At 41.5% G+C, this 25,161-nt stretch overlaps 1 protein-coding gene across 2 annotated transcripts in view; it reads right to left on the bottom strand.

Moving 5' to 3' along the window:
- Positions 1-25,161, bottom strand: part of rsu1 (Ras suppressor protein 1) — a 346,780-nt gene that overhangs the window by 144,763 nt on the left and 176,856 nt on the right. For both annotated transcript variants that reach the window (XM_028803367.2, XM_028803366.2), the window contains exons 6-7: positions 15,573-15,655; positions 15,164-15,278 (exon numbers count right to left, since the gene is read on the bottom strand). In XM_028803367.2, coding sequence (XP_028659200.1) covers positions 15,164-15,278; positions 15,573-15,655 — 198 coding nt within the window. The remainder of the gene's footprint in view (positions 1-15,163; positions 15,279-15,572; positions 15,656-25,161) is intronic.

Here is a 25,161-nt window from a genome sequence, read left to right as displayed (position 1 = left end):
AGGTTCCCCAACGGCCAGGACGCTCACGCTGGGGTTCACTCTCCTAAGCCTTCATGGCTCTCACTGCCTACCGTGGCCTTACGCGACGAGCCAACCACCTCTCTGATTGCTCAGCTGGAGCCACCACTTCCTTCAGCCCCTTTGCTGGCCAAACACCCTTTCCAGGGGGCTCTTCCTACAACTGCCTGCAAAACCACCAGCGAGTCCGCTCCTGATCACTCGCTCTCTCAATCTCGCACCGGCTTTCTCCTTCCTGCTGCCTTCTTCTCCCTTAACCTCCGTTCACTTTCTTTTTTTCTCCCCTCCGCACTTGCGCTCCTACTATATATAATGGGGAGGTGGCTGAGATGTGGCAATTAGCAGCTCCCAAAATCAATTACGGATGCGGACAACTCCTCACCCGTGCACTTAAGTGAGGACCGCCCGCATCACGAAGCACCCGGGAACCGCACAGGCCACATGACTACGCCTCCTCTATAAGCCGCGAGTGCGGCAATTATCCATTTAAAACTGGGCTTTCTCATCTGAGCTGTGGACCTGCTATACCACAAGTATCAGACCAGCTTGGCGAGGGTGACTGTGATGGGAGTGGGTAAGAGAAAGTGGAGAAGGCCAAAGTGTACAGTTAAAGTCAGAAGTTTCCATACACTAAGGGTGAATTCATTAAAACTCACTTTATAAGCCTTCCACAGATTTTATACTAGCAAACATTACATTTGGCATATTGTTTAAGACATCTACTTTGTGCAGGACAGGCGTGATTTTTTTCCAACAACGTTCACAGATTATTTCTCCAATTAGGCTAATTGGCTATCAGAAGATAATTGTCTAATTGCCTAAAGGCTTGACATCATTTTTTGGAATTTTCCGAGCTGCACAGTAAACCAAGTATATGTAAACTTGTGACCTACTGGAACTGTGATATAGTAAATAAAAAGTAAAATAATCTGCCTGTGAACATTGTCCTGCACAAAGCAGATGTCTTAAACGACATGCCAAATATAATAATTCATTACATTTATATAGCGCTTTTCTCAGTACTCAAAGCACTATCCACATAGGGAGGAACCGGGAAGCGAACCCACAATCTTCCACAGTCTCCTTACTGCAAAGCAGCAGCACTACCACTGCGCCACCTGTGAGGATATATATATATATATATAGTTTGTTAGTATAAAATCTGTGGATGGCTTATAAAAGATGTGGTACAGGGATGGGGGTGGTACCCAGCAAGGACGCCCGAGAATATTGGAGGAGGGCTTGTGCCTCCTCCAGACCTCAAGGGGGCGACCGCCCTGGGGGCCGCGGGTACAGAGCTGGCAAGCGCGACCCTGTAGGGGCCCGTGGTCACCGCCAGGGGGACCCCAATACCTGGATGACCCTGGACCGCAGCACTTCCATCACACCAGGAAGTGCTGGGGGGAAGAGGAACAGGGACACCCGGAGTGCTTCCGGGGAGACAGCCGGCACTTCCACCACACTGGGGCGTGTCAGTGGGAGATTGCCGGGAACACACCTGGAGCACATCCGGGTGCTTATTTAAAGGGTCGGGTGGAAGAGTGGACAAGGTTTCTGGAGGAGAGAAGGAGGCGGTCGAAGAAAAGAGAGAGAAGGTATTGTGTTGGCCTGGACTGAGGGGTATTGGGGTTGTGAGTAGTGATTGATTGTATTATGGAGCACCAAAATAAATGTGTGTGGGGTGATTTAAACGTGTCTGCCTGTCTGTGTCCGGGTCATATTCCACAAAGAATTCACCCTAAGTGTATGGAAACTCCTCACTTGGATGAATATGGTAAAGGAAGACTTGAAAGGTTAGGGTCAGACTGGGGAGAAGGTGCAGGATTGAACTCTATGGAGCAGGCTGGTCAAACACATCAACCACATGAGGAGGAGGAGGAGGAGGAGGAGGAAGAAGAGGTTAGGAGTATGCACTGATACAATGCATTGTCACACCCACCACACAATGAACCGCTTCAGGAGAAGTGGGAAAAAATGAACTAAGATGATGACTTGGTATTTAAACAAATTAATTTAAATATGCTGTCAGATTTGAACCAAACAACAAGAAACCAATAAAGAACAAAACAAGAAATATAAACAAGCCTTAGTGCCCCAAACGAAAAGTAACACCAACAAAATGTGAGAACAGCAACTTGCAGAGTGGACGCTAGGGACTAGTGACAGCTACCCAGGAAAGTAAATGCATACACATATTTATCATTATATAGCCTTCAATGGATCAGTAAGAGTCGGTGACATGCAAACTATAAAGTTAAAAAAAAAAAATCAATTAAAAACAAAATTGACACAAAATTGAAGTACAAAAGAATAATTAGAACAGCAGCTATGAGAAAACATGTCACTTCAGCACATACTCGAGGAGAATGCCAAATGCCTTTTAAAAATCTTCCACTGCAACAAATGTGTTGTATTCCCATAGGATAAAAGTGTCTCAGCAACATCAAAATTCTTTTGTTGGCACAAACTTAACATCCACGAGTAATGAAATATGAGGTTTCAGTTTGTAAGACTATGACAAGAACTCCATCTAACAATTATTTATAAAACACCGTAGTATACACATCTGGATTAGGGTGTGACATTAAATACAAGAGCATCAGATGCCATACCAGTTAATAAGAGACACCACTCAAGCCATACAATATCATTCTTCTACAAGTGCTTGCTGAACCTGTTGTTTCCAGGTGTTAGGGTGTGGTACGCTTTGACCATTACAAATTTTTTCTCCAAATTCAGGGCAAAACTTTTTTGGCGTTTTGAATCATGTAGGATGAGAATGTATTATTTCTAACGTATTACTGGTTTTGATCAGTGTTACTAGTTATTAGTATTATGGCTTTCAGGGTTACCACCATTTTGAGGCTCAGTCATTACAGACACTGGTGGCTTAGGGGTATGTTCCTGGAAGTCACATACTGTAATGTCACATGCATAATACTTTATAAGTAGAAAGTTCATTCAGAACTTTATCCAAGATTGTGGATAATCCTTCAAAACTCCAGCATTTGCTAAACCCTGATTAGAACTGCTGATTACCTATGCAAATTGCATCTCTGTTTGATGGACACTATCAACCCTTGTCTATTCAGTTTCTCTTCTCGATATTCTGTTGTGGTAATTGGTGCCACTGTTGTACTGCAAAGCTGTTTTCCCGCTCACTGAAAGACACTTGAGAACAATGGGAGCCTTGGAATCAATGGATAAAAAGACTCTGTCATCAGATTAGATGGCCCAGCACTGACTTCACTGTACAATGACCAGGAGGGAGTCAGTCAGTTGGATGAAGTCTCCAGCTATTCTTCCTCTTAGCGGTGTGGGTGCCCCTCTACCACGCAGCAGTTTATATACAGTAAGTGCTGTACAGCCGGAACTCCAAAAGCTCCAAGTTCTATTGTATTATATGTGACTGCATAACCTGATATGTGAATTATGCAACATGAGAAAAGGGAGATATGTTCATGGACATTTTTGGCTTTGGGTTGTCCAGTGTTGGTCTTCATAGGCCCAAATTATATTAAAAACATATCCATTCTGCAAAAACACACAAGATTAAAAATTTTTATCGTCCATCACTACAAACTACATAGGGTAAGTACCATATGTGTGTGTATATATACAGTGGAACCTCGGTTCACGAACGTCTTGGTACACATACAAATCGGTTTACGACCAAAAAGTTCACCAAACTTTTGCCTCGGTTCACGACCACACACTCTGTATACGAACAAGCCAGTTTCCCTTTCGGTTTGTACATGTTCAGTCTCTCCCTGTGCATTTCCTGTGCAGCGAGCAAGAGAGAGAGAGCGAGAGAGCGCGACACACACACACACACACACACACACACACACGGAAACACACACACACCGACACACACACACACACACACACATAGGCAGCGCCAGAGAGGGAGGGCTGGACTCATAAGGTAGGAAGGCAGTTAAAGAATGCACTGGGCTTGATTTTGTTTTCACTTCTGTTTACAGTGATCGGTTCATAGCGTGCATTGTTGCAATGTTACTTTTCTTGGTGGTTTATTAAATTACGGATTTTTTCAAATGTTCATTTTTTCCCCTGTTTTTAAAACTCATTAAAAAAAAGTGTTTTTGGCCAGAGGTTGGTTGCGCTATGGCGCGAACTATTGCAGTGTTAGTTTTCCCTGTTGTTCAAGGTTTTCTCAGTGTTATTCAATGTTTTTACATTTAGTTTACTATTACGTTGTGTATTCTATGGTTTAATTAACTATATTTGTGCTTAAAAACTTTAAAAAAATATATATATTTACATACAGTTTGTATGGTCTGGAACGGATTAATTGTATTTACATACAATCCTATGGTGGAAATTGCTTCGGTTCACAACCAAATCGGTTTACGACCAGAGTTTTGGAACGAATTATGGTCGTGAACCAAGGTTCCACTGTATATATTGTCACAGATGACTGGGGTCATTACCTGGCTGGGATGCCTGGAGGGACCGGAAAGGGACAGTTACAGCTTCCGGGGCACAAGGGGGCAGCCGCCCCGGACAAAAAGAGGACCACGGGAAAGGGACAAAGAGGTTTTGACCTGTTGAGAACCGTGGCCACCGCCAGGGGGCGCTTTAAGCCTCATGGGACCTGGGGAACTGTCACTTCCACCACACCAGGCAAGATGGCAGATGAACCTGCCAGGGACGTCCGGAGTGCTTTCGGGGCAAAGGGCAACACTTCCGCCACACCAGGAAGTGTGGCCGGAAGATCGTATTCAGCCACCTGTAGCACATCCGGGCAGGAATAAAAGGATCCGCCTCCTAACAGTCGGAGAGCCAGAGTCGGGAGTGGGAGCTGGACGAAGCTCCCAGGAGGAGAGTAGAGGCGGCTAAGGACATTGTGAAGTCTGGAATTGGGGTGATTATTGCAGAGTGCATTGTGTGGTGTTTGGGACTGTGTTTATTTGTGATGAATAGCCGTGTGAAATTGATAAAGATGTGGTTTCCGACTCGTGGTGTCCGGGCAAATCTCACAATATATATAATAAAAAAAAAAAACTTGTGACAAGACTGTGACGAGACGTGACCTTTTGAAGAGAGATCATTGAGAGACACTTTCACATCCCACAAGACAGGCAAGTCACATCAAACTTACAACCTTTGGAAGCAAGTCCCGTGCTACACATGCAGAGCAGGTTAGCAGATAATGGAAGTAGGAAAATTCGAAAGTCTCAAGAAAATGAGAGTAACGCTCACATTAGCGCAAACAAATGGAAAATATTACTCGGTGAAATAACGGAACAGCAAAAAGAGTTCGAACAGTATTTGAGAATGTCTGGGGGAGAAGAGAGACAAGGCAGTGACTTTAAAACGTTCGAAGCACCACACGAAATGCAGATCACACCACACAGGAGCAGAGGCAGCAGCAGCTGATCGAGCAAAGAGGAGGTAAAAAAAAAAACAAAAAAAAAACAACTGTTATTTGATTCCCATTGTATTACTGTTAAAGAGGGATTTCGGAGGAGCGCCCGCATCTCCTTGGGGTACGTTCAGCCCCTCTCTTCACAACGGCGCTTGGCGGGGGGTTGGGGGTTTGGGGTTGGTGAGCGAAGCAAGCAGGGGGCAAAGCCCCCTAGTGTATATATTATATATACATACATTTTTGGGTAGAGAGTTCCATTGAATGGATTGTCTTGTTGTACAGAAACCATATTATCTTAAATTTATAAAAGTATCACATCCTGGACATTTCAGACACCACAACCGTTAAACCCCAAGCATGCAGTGACAGCACAGCTTCTGACCTGCTGCACTCTGGGACATTTTCTGTAACCTTCTTCTCACCAAAATTCTACATCCTCTGACAGCATCCGGAAAAGACAACAGCACTCTGAACAACTCGGCTAGCTGCTGTGTTCATCATGGTCAACTTTTACCGGGGTCTCCTGGTAGAGCCTGGTTTTGCATTTCTATGCCAATTGACTCTTTTATAGAAGTATTAAAATGATTATTTGTGTTGTGATCATCGTTTGTTGTTGTTTTGCTGCCATTGTGGCCTGGAGGCAGTACTGTAAGCAGAATGATTTTTCTCAACACTCCCTGCTGGACACAGATATATACATCTATTTACAAAAGATTTTTTTATTTAATGGAATGTGTGTTTTGGAAATATTTTTCAAGTCAAATTAAAATATTTGCCTGACAATAAGGAGACCAAGGTACACATCCCGGGTGCTCCCTACATGGAGTTTGCATGTTCTCGCCATGTTCATGTGGGTTTCCTCCAGGTATTCTGGTTTCCTCCCACAGTCCAAAGACATGCTGGAAGGGTGAACTGGCATTACTGAGCGACAACCTTTGGAAGCAAGTCCCGTGCTACACATGCAGAGCAGGTTAGAGATAATGGAAGTAGGAAAATTTGAAAATATTACTCGGTGAAATAACGGATGGCTCATAGTATGTGTTTGTAAGTCAATCTGTTCAGCCTGCGATGGTGTGGCGCCAAGTTCAGATGTTTGTTTCTGCCATGAGCTAGACAACCAGCAACCCTGCTCAGGATAAGCGAGTCTGAAAATAGAGTGATGGATGGATGATATTGAACGTTCATAAAATATTAAGTACTCGACTCCTATGCTAATACTCCAAAGTATATTCTAGTACATCCAATTTAATTATAAGGTGAGTCTAACACTTGAGTGGAGCTCATCTGTTATCATGGATTTGACAGGCATGATGCGATATGAAATCCATCTATTCCAGTAATGTTTAACAGCAGGCAGTCCGTGCCATTAAAATATATGTATCTTGATGTCCACGAAACCATCCGTGAAACTCGTGGTTTGAAATGTGTAGAGACACAGGTCTGAAGAGTGAGGTGTTGAATTTTTAGCTCATAATTAGTAAATAGAAAGAACATAGCACAACCCAGATTCTTTGTAGATTAAACAGTCTTCACAAAACCCCAGCAAGATATTCATGGTTAAGAATGTGACCCATCATCCTGTTAGAACTCCACAGATCCGAGCGCTGACGGGGAGATTCTATCCAATCTGTGAAAAGCTTTGCTATTGCAATGTCTATAAGAGAGTACTGTAAGTAGAGAGAAAGGATGAAAAAATGCCCCATCATAGCAAACCTCTGGATTACAAAAAAGTCATTTTGAAAATATCACTAGATTGAAGAAACAGCATGCAATTGCTGCCCATCAATAATGTGACAGACATCCCTAAGCATCGAGAAGACTTTTGAGCCAATATCTGTGCCCTTAAACAACAATGCTTTCGCCCAGCCCTCAACTGTCACATCTATAATTGATACATTTTCACATTTGTAGGGCTGCTCATAATATATGGGAGGCAGTGTGGTGTAGTGGTTATGGCTCTGGACTTAAAACCCTGAGGTTGTGGGTTCAAATCCCACTACTGACACTGTGTGACCCTGAGCAAGTCACCTGACCTGCCTGTGCTCCAATTGGAAAACCAGGAGAAATGGAATCAATTGTATCATAAATGTTATAAGTCATCTCGGATAAAGGCGTTAGCCGTAAAAGTAAATATGTATAACTTATCGTGTATTTGAATGATTCTGTATTAAAGTTTTTTTGTTTTGAAATCTATTCATTGTGATGGTATGCACAGCAAAATATCCAATGTGATTGACTGAAGGACACCTGAGAAGACAGACAAGAGCATTACAATGACTGGCCCTGAACAAATTAAGAACTATATAATAGAAGACTGCAAAACGATGGTGTCATGCAGCAGCATATTTAGAAAGGAAGATTTTTAGGTCAACTACAAAAATAAAAATGTCCTTATTCAGTTCTAAAACAATCAATACACTAAGTATGGGACAGAGTATTGTCTCAACAGTGTGACACGACAGCATGATGGAACATACTGATGAGGTACAAAAACAACTGGAAGCCTGAATCAAGTATCACTATGGAAAATAAAATGACACTGGCCTAATATTTTGTCAGGACAGTGACTTCCACTGGTGAAGGTACAGAAGTACGTCATTTGTGCAAATGAATTTAACATGCTGGGAATACATCAAACGGCAGCTGAAACAAGAAAGACGTTTGCGAGCCATCAGACTATACATATTTAACAATCACTGTTTAAAGCCAGCACATGTAAGATCAAATTTCATTTAGGATATTTAATTTCCAATAATTATTTAAAGCTGCATTTTTACCAAGACATTTCCAATTAGATTTGTCTATAATCAGCTTTTGGAGGAAAATGCAAAATTAAGACATATCTCTAACAGTAAACATCTGACAAAAAAAATCCTGTGTAAAGATTTGTTTCTACTGCTCATGGCTTTCAGATTTCTAAGCAGGAGGGATAATGTCATCCATTAAGTATTTTGTCATAAGCAAGCACAAGAACTAAAAACAGTACTTGGTTTCAATGAGACAAATAAAATTCCATTTATTTATTGTCTGTACCCATTTTTTGCCACAAAAACAGCAACTTCATGAAGTCTACAACCTGCTCTGGATGAACCAATAAGACTGAAAGTGCTTGAAATTCTGAAAGAAACCTGACGTTAGACAGAGATGTAAAAAGTCAAAAAATCAGAACTTTCTCGTATACTCATATATGGGGATGGATATTTGAAGAGTGAACTGCAAGAGAATAATTCTATCTTTATATTATGTACATCAAAGAACCCATCAACAACAAATCAAATTAAGTATATATGGAACAATTATTATAAAAGTAAAGTTGAATAAATCAGACTCCGCAGCTGCATGAATAAAAAATCACCACTTGCAGTTAACAGAAATAGCTCAAAAGTTGAAAGTGTGAAAGCCAACCCGACCACAGACAGACAGACCCCATCTTAAATCCACCACACGTTTATTTACGGTATCTACAAGTAAAGTCCCGCACCTCTCTTTCTGGCTCTCTCAATGGTCCTTTTCTGGTCGCCTTCTCCCACCCGACACCAGCTCCCCGACTGTTGGAAAGGCGGCCCCTTTTATGCTGTCCCGGATATGCTGCAGGTGCCCCTTGATGAACTTCCGCCGGCACTTCCTGGTGTGGCGGAAGTCCTGGCTTCCAAGGCTTCAGGAACCAGAACCCGCCCCCTGGCAGTGGCCACGGCCCCTATAGGGTTGAGCTTCCCAGCTCAGTTCCCATGACCCCCATAGCAACCAGGGCAGCTGTCCTCTCCTAGCAGAGGCACTATATAGGCGTCCTGGCTCGGTATGGCACCCAGCCGCCCGTGACAATAGAAATCTACGTTTTGTACCTAATATTTGTATGCAAAATTAGGGTGACCTAAGTGAAAACATACTCAAGTTATCATGTTTACACACATACACACACACAGACAGACACACAAAAATAATTCCAAAAATGGTATTTTCAGAATCAGGGAGGTCTAAAACGTCGAGAATCATCAAAATCTCGAAATTGAATTTTGGACAATTATAATACTTTCCCTATGAAAAAGTAAATCGGACCCGGGGAGGTCTAAAACGTCGAGATTCATCAAAATCTCGAAATTGAATTTTGGACAATTATAATACTTTCCCTACGAAAAAGTAAATCGGACGCGGGGAGGTCTAAAACGTCAAGATTCATCAAAATCTCGAAACTGAATTTTGGACGATTACAATACTTTCCCTACGAGAAAGTAAATCGGACGCGGGGAGGTCTAAAACGTCAAGATTCATCAAAATCTCGAAACTGAATTTTGGACGATTACAATACTTTCCCTATGAGAAAGTAAATCGGACTCAGGGAGGTCTAAAATGTCGAGATTCATCAAAATCTTGAAATTTAATTTTGGACGATTATAATACTTTCCCTACGAGAAAGTAAACCGGACTCAGGGAGGTCTAAAACGTCAAGAATCATCAAAATCTCGAAATTGAATTTTGGACAATTATAATACTTTCCCTATGAAAAAGTAAATCGGACTTGGGGAGGTCTAAAATGTTGAGATTCATCAAAATCTCGAAACTGAATTTTGGACGATTACAATACTTTCCCTATGAGAAAGTAAATCGGACTCAGGGAGGTCTAAAATGTCGAGATTCATCAAAATCTTGAAATTTAATTTTGGACGATTATAATACTTTCCCTACGAGAAAGTAAATCAGACCCAGAGAGGTCTAAAACGTTAAGATTCATTAAAATCTTGAAATTTAATTTTGGACGATTATAATACTTTCCCTATGAAAAAGTAAACCGGACTCAGGGAGGTCTAAAACGTTGAGAATCATCAAAATCTCGAAATTAAATTTTGGACAATTATAATACTTTCCCTACGAAAAAGTAAATCGGACTCGGGGAGGGGGCGGCACGGTGGCGCAGTGGGTAGTGCTGCTGCCTCGCAGTTGGGAGACCTGGGTTCACTTCCCGGGTCCACCCTGCGTGGAGTTTGCATGTTCTCCCCGTGTCTGCGTGGGTTTCCTCCGGGCGCTCCGGTTTCCTCCCACAGTCCAAAGTCATGCAGATTAGGTGGATTGGCGATTCTAAATTGGCCCTAGTGTGTGCTTGGTGTGTGGGTGTGTTTGTGTGTCCTGCGGTGGGTTGGCACCCTGCCCAGGATTGGTTCCCTGCCTTGTGCCCTGTGTTGGCTGGGATTGGCTCCAGCAGACCCCCGTGACCCTGTGTTCGGATTCAGCGGGTTGGAAAATGGATGGATGGATGGACTCGGGGAGATTTCTTGATAAATTTCAGTCAGGTTTTAGAACAAATCACAGCACAGAAACTGCACTCGTTAAAGTAGTAAATGACTTGCGGGTAAATGCAGACAGAGGCCATTTATCTGTTCTCATCCTCTTAGATCTGAGTGCCGCATTTGACACCATTGATCATAATATTCTTAAGAAACGCCTTAGTCAATGGGTGGGCCTCTCTGGCAGTGTCTTAAATTGGTTTGAATCCTACCTGGCAGGGAGAAAATTCTTTGTTAGTTGTGGTAATTATAACTCAAAGACACATGATATTCTATATGGTGTTCCACAAGGCTCTATCCTGGGTCCACTGCTCTTCTCAATCTACATGCTTCCATTAGGTCAGATTATCTCAGGGCACAACGTGAGCTACCACAGCTATGCTGATGACACACAGCTGTATTTATCAATAGCACCTGATGACCCCAAATCTCTTGATTCGCTAACACAATGTCTAACTTGTATCTCAGAATGGATGAATAGTAACTTTCTCAAATTAAATAAAGAAAAAACCGAAATCTTAGTGATTGGCAATAATGGATACAATGAGGCTATTAGAAATAAACTGGATGCATTAGGATTAAAAGTCAAATCGGAGGTAAAAAGCTTAGGGGTAACCGTTGATTGTAATCTGAATTTTAAATCGCATATTAATCAGATCACTAGGACAGCATTTTTTCACCTAAGAAACATAGCAAAAGTTAGACCTCTTATATCATCGAAAGATGCAGAGAAATTAGTTCATGCGTTTGTTTTCAGTCGGCTAGATTACTGTAACGCACTCCTCTCAGGTCTACCCAAAAAAAGACATCAATCGTTTGCAACTAGTGCAGAATGCAGCTGCTAGAATCCTTACCAGGAAAAGAAAATCCGAACACATTTCTCCAGTTTTGATGTCACTACACTGGTTACCTGTGTCATTCAGAATTGACTTTAAAATTCTGCTTATGGTTTATAAAGCTTTAAATAATCTCGCCCCGGCTTATATATCGGAATGTCTGACACCTTATATTCCAAATCGTAACCTCAGATCCTCAACTGAGTGTCTCCTTAGAATTCCAAGAGCAAAACTTAAAAGAAGTGGTGAGGTGGCCTTCTGCTGTTATGCACCTAAAATCTGGAATAGCCTGCCAGTAGGAATTCGCCAGGCTAATACAGTGGAGCACTTTAAAAAACTACTGAAAACACATTACTGTAACATGGCCTTCTCATAACTTCACTGTAATTTAATCCTGATACTCTGTATATCCAATTCATTATAATAACTATTCATTCAAAATCTGTACTAACCCCTACTCTCTCTTCTGTTTCCTTTTCTGGTGTCCTGTTGGTGGTGGCGCACCTACCCAAAGCACCATGATGTTCCAACAATGATGGATGGATTAAAAGCCAGAAGTCTGTACGACCATCAGCATCAAGTGACTCCGTGAAAAACCCGAACTACAAAGAGGACTATTTCATTTATGTTAGGTAGAATGCCCAGAGGGGACTGGGTGGTCTCGTGGCCTGGAACCCCTACAGATTTTATTTTTTTCTCCAGCCTTCTGGAGTTTTTTTTTTGTTTTTTTCTGTCCATCCTGGCCATCGGACCTTACTCCTTTCTATGTTAACTAATGTTGTCTTATTTTAATTTCTTATTTTGTCTTTTATTTTTCTTCTCTTCATTATGTAAAGCACTTTGAGCTACTTTTTGTATGAAAATGTGCTATATAAATAAATGTTGTTGTTGTTGTCTAAAACTTCAAGATTCATCAAAATCTCGAAACTGAATTTTGGACGATTACAATACTTTCCCTATGAGAAAGTAAATCGGACTCAGGGAGGTCTAAAATGTCGAGAGTCATCAAAATCTTGAAATTTAATTTTGGACGATTATAATACTTTCCCTACGAGAAAGTAAATCAGACCCAGAGAGGTCTAAAACGTTAAGATTCATTAAAATCTTGAAATTTAATTTTGGACAATTATAATACTTTCCCTACGAGAAAGTAAACCGGACTCAGGGAGGTCTAAAACGTCGAGAATCATCAAAATCTCGAAATTGAATTTTGGACAATTATAATACTTTCCCTATGAAAAAGTAAATCGGACTCGGGGAGGTCTAAAACGTCGAGATTCATCAAAATCTCGAAATTGAATTTTGGACAATTATAATACTTTCCCTACGAAAAAGTAAATCGGACTCTGGGAGGTCTAAAACGTCAAGATTCATCAAAATCTCGAAACTGAATTTTGGACGATTACAATACTTTCCCTATGAGAAAGTAAATCGGACTCAGGGAGGTCTAAAATGTCGAGATTCATCACAATCTTGAAATTTAATTTTGGACGATTATAATACTTTCCCTACGAGAAAGTAAACCGGACTCAGGGAGGTCTAAAATGTTGAGAATCATCAAAATCTCCAAATTGAATTTTGGACAATTATAATACTTTCCCTATGAAAAAGTAAATCGGACTCGGGGAGGTCTAAAACGTCAAGATTCATCAAAATCTCGAAATCGAATTTTGGACGATTATAATACTTTCCCTACGAGAAAGTAAACTGGACTCAGGGAGGTCTAAAATGTCAAGATTCATCAAAATCTCGAGGTCAATTTTTTGGACCATTACAATACTTTCCCTATACTTTGTAAATGAGAAAGTAAAAAAGTGAGCTCCACACAGAAGTCACCTGGAGTTAGACCAGCATGTCAGAGACACGGCCCATGTAGTAAAGCTCACTGCTAATAATCTTATAACAAGCTCAATCTAAAATGAACACTGAAATGTGTGGAGATGCCTGCAAAATGTTTGAGGGAAGGTTTTGTTATATGAATTAGAAAAAACAGGTGACCAAGGTTATCCTCTCAGTAAGTAAAATGATGTGGAATTGTGATCATCCAGTAATTACTGCCAAGTCAAATGAATGGATTCTTACCCCTGTCATGTATGTACTGTATGTCAGGCAGGATGGCTGGTTGATGTTTTATGTACAAACTGCTCTGTATTCAGCTCTAACTACTTTAACTGTTTATGATCAGCCTTTCCTGGACTTTGCTTCATACCACACTATTCCTGGCTTTCACATACATCAGGCAGAAAATGGGAAACTAGCTTCTTTCTTTTAATGTCTTTATTTTGTGGTAGATGATTTTCATCTTCTCCACTCACAAAACTAATGGACCACCACTAGCTTTAGGATTTTACTTTGGTTTTATGTTATTTGCTGGACTGCTTCATCTTTTATTTTAAGATTTGCCTCCCTAGCAATAATTAGTTGTGGGCTCTTCCCCTCTTTTCTAACTAGTGGCTACATACTACTGAGGATTTTTAGTTCTGTTTTATTGATACAATATTCTTTATAATAAACTACTATACACATCTATTGACATGTATAGTAGAAAGTGCAGTAAGATTGTCTTTTTGGTTGATTTCATGACGGGCTCAAGGCTGAATGCTGCTTTCACGTATGATATTGTATTTTCCCCATATGTACTGTAGAAAAGGCACTATATAGGCGCCTGACCCGGCACAGAACGACACAGAGGCACGTATAAAACACAAGAACTTTTTATTTTTCTTCACCCGTGGGCGCACGTCTTCCTCGTGACCCACAGGCAATACACAGTCCCAAAAGCACAATCCCAACAACAACACTCTTCTCTACTCTGCTCTCCCACCACTCCTCTGCAAGCTTAGTCCTCCTCCTGACCCTCGCTCCTTGAGTGGTGGTGGCTGGCCCTTTTTATAGCCCACCTGGAAGCGTTCCAGGTGCTTGATCACCAGGTCCTAATTGTATTTCCGGGTGGGGCTGAAGATTCGACCAGCCGGGCTGCAGACTCCATGCAGCTCCCCCTAGCGGCCATCCGAGCCCCCAACCAGGCTGTGGAGGACTCCATCTCCCATGGAGCCATGCGCCAGGGAGGCTGCCACCAAGCGTCCCGGGGGAGGTATTGAAGTGTCCATGGCTGCTCCCCCTGAACAGATGCAGCAGGGGCGTCCCTGCCGGGCATGGAACCCGGCTGTCCTTCACAGTACATATACATGATAAAACTGTATTTCCTTTCAGCTCGTTTTTAGCTGACTTGTGTACAATGGACGCAGATCTCTTCCTAGCCCAGATCTGAAATCTAAGAAATTCTCAATTATCACCTCAAGTCACCGTAAGGCCACAGTATTAGCAGTGCAGAAGATCCCATCTTTTTGAAAAGATATTTTACTGACACCACAGGGAAGCCCTTGTAATGTCTTGTAATCAATATAACTACACCGCATTTATTTCACTATTACAAATGCTGGTTACAAACTGTTTAAATATTACAGCTCCGCTGGGAGATGATAAAGAATTTAAATGTGTCAATGAACAACAAATCCAAATCATTTCAAGGTTACAAAGGGCTAATGGATGCCTTCACTCCTCTTCTACAAATGCAAAGAATTTCTGCAAATTAAATTCCATTCATTTTTATGACTCGTCAGAAATACGGAACTTACCCAATTCAGGGGGCAACACTGTGAGGCGGTTGCCTTGTATGTGGAGCTCCTTCAGCTGTGTGAGGTCACCAATATCTTTAGGCAAAGAAATAAGGTCATTGTCCCGCAGACTAAGCTGAAAGAGATAGGAATCAGACATATGAGCTACATTTTGCTTGCATCAAAATACACAACAAATTCACAAGCTGCCCCACTGCAAAATGCCCACCCCCATTAAATCTGTATACCCCTGATACATCCCGTTATTCACTACTTGTCAAGCCTTAGCTGATGAGCAAAGAGCAGCACCAGGTGTTGTAGTTTATTTCTTCAAAATAAGCCCAATTGCTGTTCAAATTGACTTGATTCAAGACCTACAAGGGCCGAGAAAAGTGAATTGATTTTTCACGAATTTAGATAAATTACTTACTATCTGCAGCTTGGTAAGCTTTCCAATATCTGGAGGCAGGATTTCGAAATCGTTGTCACTTAGATAGAGTGCACGCAGGGTGGCTGCAAATTAAACAGCAATATATAAACAGGGTGGCATAAAAGCAGACCATTTGAGGTCTGATCAATAACAGGAGTCAGGTTTGATTAATAACTCGAGCTTGGTGAAAAGCCTCTGACATAGCCAGGGCGCACAATAACAACAAGCAGGTCAAACTTAGATTTACAGACTTATTGTGTTGGCATAGTGCTGAGGAAAACATCTATATCCACAATGGATTGACACAATTAACAACTCCAGTAGCATCCTGGCACAACCATTCAAATTAAAGCTGTCTTAGTACCTGGCCCATAACTCTTTTTTGGCAAGGAAACAAGAACAGCAGAACAGAAGAGGCAATGGTAATAAACAAATATGCTTACAAACATTGGGATATACAGTATACTGTATTTACTGAGTGTGGTGGTCCTTAAACTCAGGCCTGGGTATCCCATGTGGCTGCAAGCATTTTTGTTCCCACCAATTTCAAAATCCGACAGTCGTTTTTCCTCTAATTGATCTCATTTAATTCGATATTATTTTCCTCACCACCACTTAATTTGTGAATTTTACATTTGTAAGACATTCAGAAACACTGGTATTTTTGATACAGTTTTAAGTGATTAAATTAATTATTCCATTTAATAATTAAATCAATTACTTAATTAAGTGATTTAAGTGGTTGTTTTCCAGTTAATGTGTTGTTTTCTGTGTACTTTGCTCCCTTAATTGCATCCTAAAAATGACAGTTAACGACGAGCAGAGCAGACCCTCAGGCTGATGACACTGAATACTGAAAGGCTGTGACTACTTCAGTGTCAGACCCCTGGAAATAATCCATTTAGTAACCAGAACACATAGGAAAGCAGAATGAAAACCATAATGATGATGACAATCTTAAAAGCAAATTAAAATAAATAAATACATAAACACAGTACATACACAACGACATTTTCCCCATGTGACATACAGGTGCATCTCAATAAATTAGAATATCATCGAAAAGTTAATTTATTTCAGTAATTCAATTCAAAAAGTGAAACTCATATATTCTATAGATTCATTACACACAGAGTGATGTATTTCAAGCATTTATTTCTTTTCATTTTGCTGGTTATGGCCTACAGGTAATGAAAACTCAAAATTCAGTATCTCAGACAATTAGAATATTGTGACTAAGTTCAATATTGTAGACTCCAGGAGCCTCATGTATAAATGGTGTGTACGCACAGAAATGTTGCATATGAACGTTTCCACGCTCAAATCGCGATGTATAAAACCTAAACTTGGCGTAAATCTACACACATTTCCATGGTACCTCATACCCTGGCGTACGCAAGTTCTCTGCTCGGTTTTGCAGACTGGTGGCACCCAGCGTCAAAGCAGTGCTACTGTTCCTGTGTGGTTACCCTTTCCTTTTCAGATCCACATCCCTGACACGGCTTTATAAATACACTGAAATTAACCGCATATTGTTTATTAGTTTAATGCATCCGATTGTAATTAACCAGTAACAATATAATGGTACACAGAATGGCCAAACTATTCCAAATACCATAACTGCTTTAGCGTTGTTACTCTCACTGCACCTTCTTTTACTTCTTTCAGCTGCTCCCGTTAGGGGTTACCATATCAGATCATCTTTTTCCATATTACTCTCACTGCACCACTCGGAGCAGCTGATCGGAAAGAGAATTATCGGTATACAGCATCAAGCACACGCTGCCTCAGCCATGCTTCCTATTTGAACTGCTTCTCACACGGCAAACGCTTCAAAACCTTTCCTGTACGGAAACTCGAGATTCAGAAAGAGTTTCATCTCAAGAGCTCTAAACGCAATCAATCAGTCCATCAAGTGCTCTTTGTAGAACTGTTTGTATTTATAAGTACAATTACCCCACTGTAAACTTGCACTACAGTTACAATATTGCACAACCTGAGCCACTTTATAAAGCACGTATTTAGATATGATGACGATATTATTTTTAAGATGAAATGCAGCAATATATGTTTACAGTGATCCCTCGCTATATCGCGCTTCGCCTTTCGCAGCTTCACTCTATCGCGGATTTTATATGTAAGCATATTTAAATATATATCGCGGATTTTTTGCTGGTTCGCGGATTTCTGCGGACAATGGGTCTTTTAATTTCTGGTACATGCTTCCTCAGTTGGTTTGCCCAGTTGATTTCATACAAGGGACGCTATTGGCAGATGGCTGAGAAGCTACCCAACTTACTTTTCTCCGTCTCTCTTGCGCTGACTTTCTCTGATTCTGACGTAGGGGGTGTGAGCAGGGGGGCTGTTCGCACACCTAGACGATATGGACGCTCGTCTAAAAATGCTGAAAGATTATCTTCACGTTGCTATCTTTTGTGCAGCTGCTTCCTGAAACGACATGCTGCACGGTGCTTCGCATACTTAAAAGCTCGAAGGGCACGTATTGATTTTTGACTGAAAAACAAACTCTGTCACTCTCTCTCTCTCTCCCTGCTCCTGATGGAGGGGGTGTGAGCTACCACCTTCAACAGCTTTGTGCCGCGGTGCTTCGCATACTTAAAAGCCAAACAGCCCTATTGATTTGTTTGCTAGAGATTGTCTTCTCTATCTATGTGACATTCTGTGTTCCTGACACGCACTCCTTTGAAGAGGAAGATATGTTTGCATTTTTTTAATTGTGAGACAGAACTGTCATCTCTGTCTTGTCATGGAGCACAGTTTAAACTTTTGAAAAAGAGACAAATGTTTGTTTGCAGTGTTTGAATAACATTCCTGTCTCTCTACAACCTCCTGTGTTTCTGCGCAAATCTGTGACCCAATCATGACAATATAAAAATAACCATATAAACATATGGTTTCTACTTCGCGGATTTTCTTATTTCGCGGGTGGCTCTGGAACGCAACCCCTGTGATGGAGGAGGGATTACTGTATTACATTATACAGGTAAAACTTAACTTCATTTAAATAATCTATATTGTTAATAATTAAAGGACACGGTATTGCTACGCTAGCAAGGATCTGGCACTCGTTCCTGCCTCGCACTGTATGCTTCACTGGGACTGGCGTGAAGGATAGAATAATTAAACATGCACTACGAAGATATTTCAGTGTTCCTTAAAAGCTTTTAAGAATCGGCGTTATAAACTTACAGATGGCTTAACGTCTATTACAGAGCTGATTGTGTGGCGTTTGGGTATTTGGAGAAAAAAAGGTAAGGACAGGAATTAGGGGTTAGCACATTTGAAAGAGACAGCACTGCTGCAATAACTTCATCGAAGGTCACGCACAATCACTGCGCCACCGCATTCCCATGTTTAATAACATGCTTTAACTCTTATCAGCTTGAAAATTATATCAAGTATACATCTCAGTATTTTAATTATCCAAAGAGCTGTAATATTACGAATGTAATGGATTCTGTGTCCTGTCGGAGGAAGACAAAACCTGGAAGCACGTAGTGATTCACACACATAGAGCACACAGAAGATCAAATACAAAACAAAGCATTTAACGTGCTAGTTTAGTTACGATGGGATTTGAGAAACTAGTAAATTAAACGATTTTAAGACGATTTTCTACTTTAATGACAAAATAAACTACATGATTAAAGTGGAAATTTCAAGATTAAAGTTGACATTTCGTGCTTTTTTCCCGCTGTGTGCCCATTTTTTTTTTCTCTGTACCCTAATAAGCTTTCATATGACACTCAGACGGTGGGATGCGACTCGGCTTTTCACAGCGACTTTGATATCTTGCAACTTCTTTTTTATTTCAGGCACTGTGCAACTTTGTGAACTTGAACTTTCGAGTTTCTCCAACACTCTCTGTCACTCGATCAACTTCCGTTTCTTGTTAATCCCAATGTTTAAACCGAAAAATAGTACGTTTTTCTTTGCCTCCACTTGGTATTCGCTGAAATTCTGTTTTCCCCCGTGCTTTTCCCATTGTCTTTTCACAGAAAGCTGAGCTTAAGGGCTATTTATATTGATTTGCATATTCAAAGAGGCGTAATTCTGGGAGGGGTTGGGGCGGACAGCAGGTGCATGCACGTGCGTTACTTTTCACGCTGATCGGGATTTATGTAGCAGAAGAACGTGGAAGTTTGTGTACGTACAGATTCCTGCATCTGGATTTCTCTGTGCATACACACATTCCCGCTTTTGTGCTTACACCATGTTATAGTGTGAGTTCTACGCACAGCATTATACATGAGGCCCCAGGTGTCCCCCTCCACTCAGCTAATTAACCCAAAACACCTGCAAAGGGGTCCTGAGCCTTGAAATGGTCTCTCAGTCTGGTTCAGTGGGCCACACCATCAGACTGCTGACTTGACCGTTGTCCAGAAGACAGTCATTGGGAACATATACAAGGAGGCTATGCCACAAAAGGTCATTGCTTAAGAAGCTGGCTGTTCACAGAGTGCCGTATCCAAGCATATTAATGGAGAGTTGAGTGGACGGAAAAATTGTGACAGCAGAAAAAGGTGCACAAGCAACAGTGAAAACCGTAGCCTTGAGAGGATTGTGAAGAATTTGAGGGAGATTCACAAGGTGTGGACTGTGGCTGGAGTCGGTGCTTCAAGAGCCACCACACAAAGACGTGTGTATTGGGGACGTGGGCTACAACTGTCACAGCATTACTGGTGTCAAGCCACTCCTGAACCAGAGACAACATCAGAAGCGTCTTACCTGGAGGAGAAAACGAAATGGACTGTTGCTCAATGGTCCAAAGTCCTCTCCTCAGATGAAAAGTCAATTTTGCATTTCATTTGGAAATCAAGGTCCCAAAGTCTGGAGGAGGAGTGGAGAGGCACAGAATCTGAGTTGCTTGAGGTCCAGGGTGAAGTTTACAGTCAGTGATGATTTGGGGAGCCATGTCATCTGCTGGTGTTGGTCCAAAGGCTGTGCATCCAAAAGTCTACCAGGAAATTTTAGAGCACTTCATGCTTGCCTCTGCTGACAAGCTTTATGGAGATGCTGGTTTCATTTTCCAGCAGGACTTGGCACCTGTCCACGCTGCCAAAAGTACCAATACCTGGTTTAATGACCATAGTATCACTTTGCTTGATTGGCTAGCAAACTTGCCTGACCTAAACCCCATAGAGAATCTATCAAGAGGAAGATGAGAGACACCAGAGCCAACAATGCAGACGAGCTGAAGGCCGCCATCAAAGCATCCTGGGCATCCATAACACCTCAGCAGTGCCACAGGCTCCTCCATGCCACGCCGCATTGATGCATTCATTTATACAAAAGAAGCAACGACTGAGTATTGAGTGCGTATGCACATGGACATACTTTTCAGTAGGCCAACATTTCTGTATTCAAAATTATGTTTTTTATTGGTCTTGTGTAATATTCTCATTTTCTGAGATACTGAATTTTGAGTTTGCTTGTAGGCCATAATCAGCAAAATGAAAAGAAATAAATGCTTGCAATACATCACTCTGTGTGTAATTAATCTATATAATTAATATATGAGTTTCACTTTTTGAATTACTGAAATAACTTTTCAAAGATATTCTAATTTATTGAGATGCACCTGTATACGATATAAACATAAATGCTTGGTACATTCTAATAAAAATTTAGCAAACTTAAGTTTTCAAAGTTTTTCACTGACCCCCCAAAACACAGAAACTGGGAAATCCCAAGCTGCTTAGTAAGGCTAGGAGGTCAAATCAAAAGAAATGTTGGTTGTACCAAAAAACTGCAGCCACAGAGGGTCCACAGGACAACACCCTTGACACCCACTGACTTTGTGTAAATAGCACATAAGCACTAAACAGATTCTCTCAATAAGCCAAGTGGTCAAATTAAATTACATTCAATCAACAGTGCATTCACAAAGTATTCAGATCGCTTGTCCTTTATTCACCTTTTATTAAAACTAAATTTACAACACAATAAAGCATGTAGAAAGTGAAGGGATCTGCTTTTTAATTTCAACGGATTTACGCGACCAATCAAAAGTTTAGACACACCTAGAAATTGTCATGTTTCTGATAGAAATTGATGCCTTTTTCAATCAAGTTACCTTTAGATTGTGTGACAAGGCGCTATGTTGGCACCGGACCCGACTCAGACAGACACGAGAGGCACACTTAAAAAAAACAAATAAATGTTTTATTTTCTTCGTCTGTGGGCTACGTCTTCCCTGTACCCACAGACAGAACACCATCCCAAAAGCAGAAACAGAAACACCAAAACAACACTCTTCTTTCCTCCACTCCTCTTGGCAGCTTTGTCTCCCTCCTCCCGACTCTGGCTCCTTGAGTGGTGGATGTCACCTGCTCTTATAGTCCACCCGGAAGTGCTCCAGGTGATAATTGACCTAAATTAGGCTGCACTTCCGGGTGTGGCTGCATCACAGCCCAGACGGGCCCAGGAAGCCGTGCAGCTCCTCCTGGCTGTGGCCATGGAGACCAACACAATTGTGGCCCCGATGCAACACAGGGGGACAGCCACCAAGTGTTCTGGGGGACGTAGTGTGCATCCCGTGGCTGCTCCCCCGGATCTAATGTCAAAGGGGCAATTGATTTTAAAATATAGCTAAGACACTGCTAGCCTTGCTAATGGCTATTACTGCTTGAAACAACTGATGCTGAACTTATCGTTCACATAGGACTACAAAGCCCTATTTTCAAAAGCAATTCCATCAGTGTGCTAGTGGTCAGCTCCCTTAGCTCATACTTAATCAGTCATTTTAATTGCTAATTGGTTATTAGGGAAAACCTTTGTAATTGCATTAGCACCACTGACACTTGTTGTTCTGAAAGAGCAAGTGAATTGTTTTTCTTTGGGTTGCAAGGTCTTAGCATGGCCAAAGTTCAGTTCTGGGTTCAAAAAATGGCCAAAGTGAAACAGCTTTTTCAAGAAACATGTTGGTCTATTCCCAGAGGTGGGTAGTAACGAGTTACATTTACTCCGTTACATTTACTTGAGTAACTTTTTAAAAAAATTGTACTTCTAAGAGTAGTTTTACTGCGCCATAATTTTTACTTTTACTTGAGTATATTTGTGAAGAAGAAACGCTACTCTTACTCTGCTACATTGGGCAACACTCAAATCGTTACTTTTCTTCCATTAGATACGCTATATTTTTGCCAGAGAGCAGCTGCCAGTGGATCTACTGCATGACTGTTTCACCAATCAGATGTAGCAACAATAATCACATGGCTCCATTTCACAAATCAGACGTAGCAACAATAATCACATGGCTCCATTTCACAAATCAGACGTAGCCCTGCAGTCACATAACCACACACAAACTGTGGCGGCATAGCGGCACAAACTCCTCACAGACAGCGGACAGGGAAAGAAAGAATACAAGTGGAACCTCGGTTTGTGAGCATAATTCATTCCGGAAACATGCTCGCAATCCAAAGCACTCGTATATCAAAGTGAATTTCCCCATGAGAAATAATGGAAACTCAGATGATTCCACAACCCAAAACTATTCATATAAAAATGATTAATACAAAATATAAAGAAAAAATACATAAAACAAATTAACCTGCACTTTACCTTTGAAAAGAATCATGGCTGGTGTGAGTGAGTTTCTAAACTCTTGTGGGATTGCATCCAACGGGACGACACGCGGAAGAGCGTCCCAAAGCAACCGCAGGCACCCAGCGCTGTAGCAGTTCGCCGTAAAAGCGAATCTGAAAAGATTGCGGTCATGCTAGAAGCACCTGCTGTTGATGGGTGATACAAGGAACATTATAAATGCGCAGGGCACAGTATTACTCAGGCATTAACCTGGGCATGACCCTGCCTGATTGTTGTGACTGTGTACAGGAGAGCGGCAGATCCCGCTACAATAAATAACCGCGCTGTTCCTGTTTCAAGCTGAATAAAGATGGTGTTGCTAAAGTATTGAAACTCAGCTTCGTGTTTTGGGGTGCAGCACGGGGACTCACACGTTACAACGCTGTAGTAAACAGTATACGCTCGTACGGATATTGACTATATGAGTGAGGCACGACGACTGACGATTGCCGACAATCCCGCAGTGAGAGAGAAGAACCATCAGCTCAGTTGTGATCACGTGACGCTCGGCTGACGGACTACTCGTATTGCAAGACCTCGCTCGTTTGTCAAGTCAAAATTTATTAAAAATTTTAGCTCACAAACCAAGTTACTCGCAATCCAAGGTTCCACTTGTACATGAAAAATGAGAGCCAGCTGCTGCTGAAGCTTAACCATCACTTCACTGAGTGAAGAACAAGCACGTTTAATCCAAACATGCACAGACACAGACAGTCAAGGTAAATAAAGTGAGACTTCTTGGACGTGCACAAGCTGCCTTGTTCTAATGTTATTTTCTATCAGCTGTGCTATTTCAATTTCGTTGTTCCTTTGTAAAAGTGACAATGACAATAAAGATCTATCTATCTATTTGGAGAGCAAGAGCATATGCAATATTATACTGTCAGTGTACAGTCAGGATATCTTGTCACTGTAAGTAGTTTGCACTGTTCAAACATACATGTCACCTACTGTAGGTATTGGCTTCCAAAGCTTTGCTGTGAAAAACTGAGATTTGGAACTTGTGTTATTTGTGCATCTTTATTTTGTAAAGATGTTATTTATTTTACTCATTTTTTATTATTTGGAAATAGCAGAATTTGTACATTATTTTATATTTTTGTCTGTCTTATTACAACATTTCTAAAAAATAAGAAAAATCATTTATTATGATCAAACAGTTACTCAGTACTTGAGTAGTCTTTTCACCATACTTTTTTTACTCTTACTTGAGTAATTTTTTAGATGACTACTTTTTACTTCTACTTGAGTAATATTATTTTGAAGTAACGCTCGTCACAGATTGCTGGGGTCCTTAACCGGCCGGGATGCCTGGAAGGACCGGAAGGTGGCACGTATAACTTCCGGGCCACGAGGGGGCAACCGCCCTGGATTAGGAGAGGACCACGGGAAAAGAGGAAAAAGGTTTTAATTCGTTGGAACCCGTGGCCACCACCAGGGGGCGCCTTAAGCCTCGTGGAACCTGGAAATAGTTACTTCCGCGACACTCAGCAAGATGGTGGAGGAACCTGCCAGGGATGCCCGGAGTGCTTCCAGTGCAAAGGGCAGCACTTCCGCCACACCAGGAAGTGCTGCCGGAAGGACGTCATCAGTCACCTGGAGCACATCCAGGCAGGAATAAAAGGGGCTGCTTTCCAACAACCGGGGAGCTTGAGTCGGGAGCGGGAGTAGGATAAAGCTCCCAGGAGGAGAAGAAAGGTGGCCAAGGACTGAGAGAGAGAAGTCCTTATAGTGGTGATTACTGCTGTGTGCATTGTGTTTTAGTGTTCGGGACTATGAACCTGTGTTTATTGGCGCTTAATAAACGTGTGCATTTTATAAAGATGTGGTTTCCGACTGGTGGTGTCCAGGCAAATATCACATGCTATACCGGAGTACAATTTCTGGTTACTCTACCCACCTCTGTCTATTCCTTTCTTTTACAGAATGAAGGTTATTCTAAGTGACAGACTGCCAAGATTTCATACAAAGATGTTTA

The sequence above is a fragment of the Erpetoichthys calabaricus genome, chromosome 6 (assembly GCF_900747795.2).
Source record: "Erpetoichthys calabaricus chromosome 6, fErpCal1.3, whole genome shotgun sequence".
Taxonomy (NCBI): domain Eukaryota; kingdom Metazoa; phylum Chordata; class Cladistia; order Polypteriformes; family Polypteridae; genus Erpetoichthys; species Erpetoichthys calabaricus.
This window is presented reverse-complemented; position numbering and strand designations above follow the sequence as displayed.